Source organism: Octodon degus, unplaced genomic scaffold (assembly GCF_000260255.1).
Source record: "Octodon degus isolate 3935 unplaced genomic scaffold, OctDeg1.0 scaffold00065, whole genome shotgun sequence".
Classification (NCBI taxonomy): domain Eukaryota; kingdom Metazoa; phylum Chordata; class Mammalia; order Rodentia; family Octodontidae; genus Octodon; species Octodon degus.
The window spans coordinates 5,894,158-5,895,712 of NW_004524641.1; the positions used below are offsets into that span (position 1 = coordinate 5,894,158).

A 1,555-nucleotide genomic window follows, 5' to 3' on the forward strand; every position below is an offset into this window, starting at 1 on the left:
ACACCTCTTTAATTCCTTGTTATCTCTCCTTTCCCTTACTTAACCTCTCCTACCCTCAGACTCCTTACAAATAAAATGAGGACAATAACAGTACCTGCCTCATAAAATGGTTATGAAGTTAAATGAAATAATCCATAAAAATGGTTAATAAGTGCTCAACAAATGTTAGCTATTGTTATTGTGTTTACTATATTAAATTTCCTTAAGAATCACAGCCCACATTTTTTAAACAAAGTTATTAAAAAATATAGTTCTCCTATGATCTGTGTATCTAAGTAATTCCTAAATCTTTTTACATGAAGAAAGAGTTGATATTCCAAGGTTCAAAATATAGATTTAACCACATTTTAAACTATTCTTATAGATACAACAAACAATACAACTTAGCCATACCTTATTATCGATTGCATCCCTTGCCTGTTGCTGTTCCAGGTAGAGTGGATGTCTTCTGTCAGGTTTACACTGTGCCTTCTTTTTAACTGGGTCTTCAAGTTCAAATGTGGGTGAACAGGTATCCAATAATTGTGAAATATGTGGCACAAATATAAAAGGCTTAAAGACAGATCTAGGAGAAAGAGTTTTTATTAAGTTGTCATGTCAAAATCTAAAAACGATCCAGCATTACTCCAACACTTACTTATACAAGTCTCTGTGAGCAATGTTATATATTAGAATGATCCTAGCATATGAGCTATGCTCATGTTTGTCTCCTCTGTTATATTAGAGAATCTCATTTAGGGCAAGAGATGGTGCTTTATGTGGCCTTATATTCCCACAGACCTAACAGACAGCCTGGTACATAACGTCAAAGACCTAATATTTTGTCATTTCCTACAGTTAGAACAATCCTCAGTGTTACAGTTCGAGGAGTACAGTTTTGGGTGAAAATCAGCACCATGGTTGATAGATGTCATTCTACTTGAAAATATCTTTAATAATATGAAATACTATAACACAGATGGATAGTGAATAGAAATAATTTTTTGAGACAGAGTCTCACTGTGTAGCCCAAGCTGACTTGGAACTTGCTTACTGTGTAGTAGAGGCTGAGTCTGAACTTGTGATCCTCCTCCTGCTTTACTTTCCCAAGTACTAGGCTAACTGGCCTGTACCACCATGCCCAGCGTATAAAACCATTTGTAACATAATGTGCACTAAGTTTTATGTGATATTAATGACTTAAATCAAGGTAGTCTATAGAAGTCCTAAAGGTGTAACAAACAATTTATATTCTATTTTATATCATTAAGCTTTTTAGTAGCTGTTATTAAGCATCTAATGTTATAAGCCTGAAATCTGAGTAAGAAAAGCTATCAACTTTCTTGACAGTGCTAAATATATTTGTGGGAAAGATGAGTCAGGCTAACTGCATACTAGACACTACTAACCTTTCTTCTCATAAAAAATGAAAACAAGTTACATACACATGAAAATTTCTAACAAAAAAAAAAAAATTTCTAACTAAAATCTAAACAAAGGAGCCTGGGAAATGGCTCAGTACAATAAGCACTTTCCTGGCAAGTGGAAGGGCCTGAGTTCAATCCCCAGTTCTGCC

General features: G+C 34.3%; 1 protein-coding gene across 1 annotated transcript in view; it reads right to left on the bottom strand.

The window, feature by feature from the left end:
• Scrn3 (secernin 3) overlaps positions 1-1,555 on the bottom strand; it is a 33,672-nt gene that overhangs the window by 6,359 nt on the left and 25,758 nt on the right. Inside the window, exon 4 of the mRNA XM_012515473.2 lies at positions 394-565. Within this exon, the coding sequence (XP_012370927.1) occupies positions 394-565 (172 nt within the window). The remainder of the gene's footprint in view (positions 1-393; positions 566-1,555) is intronic.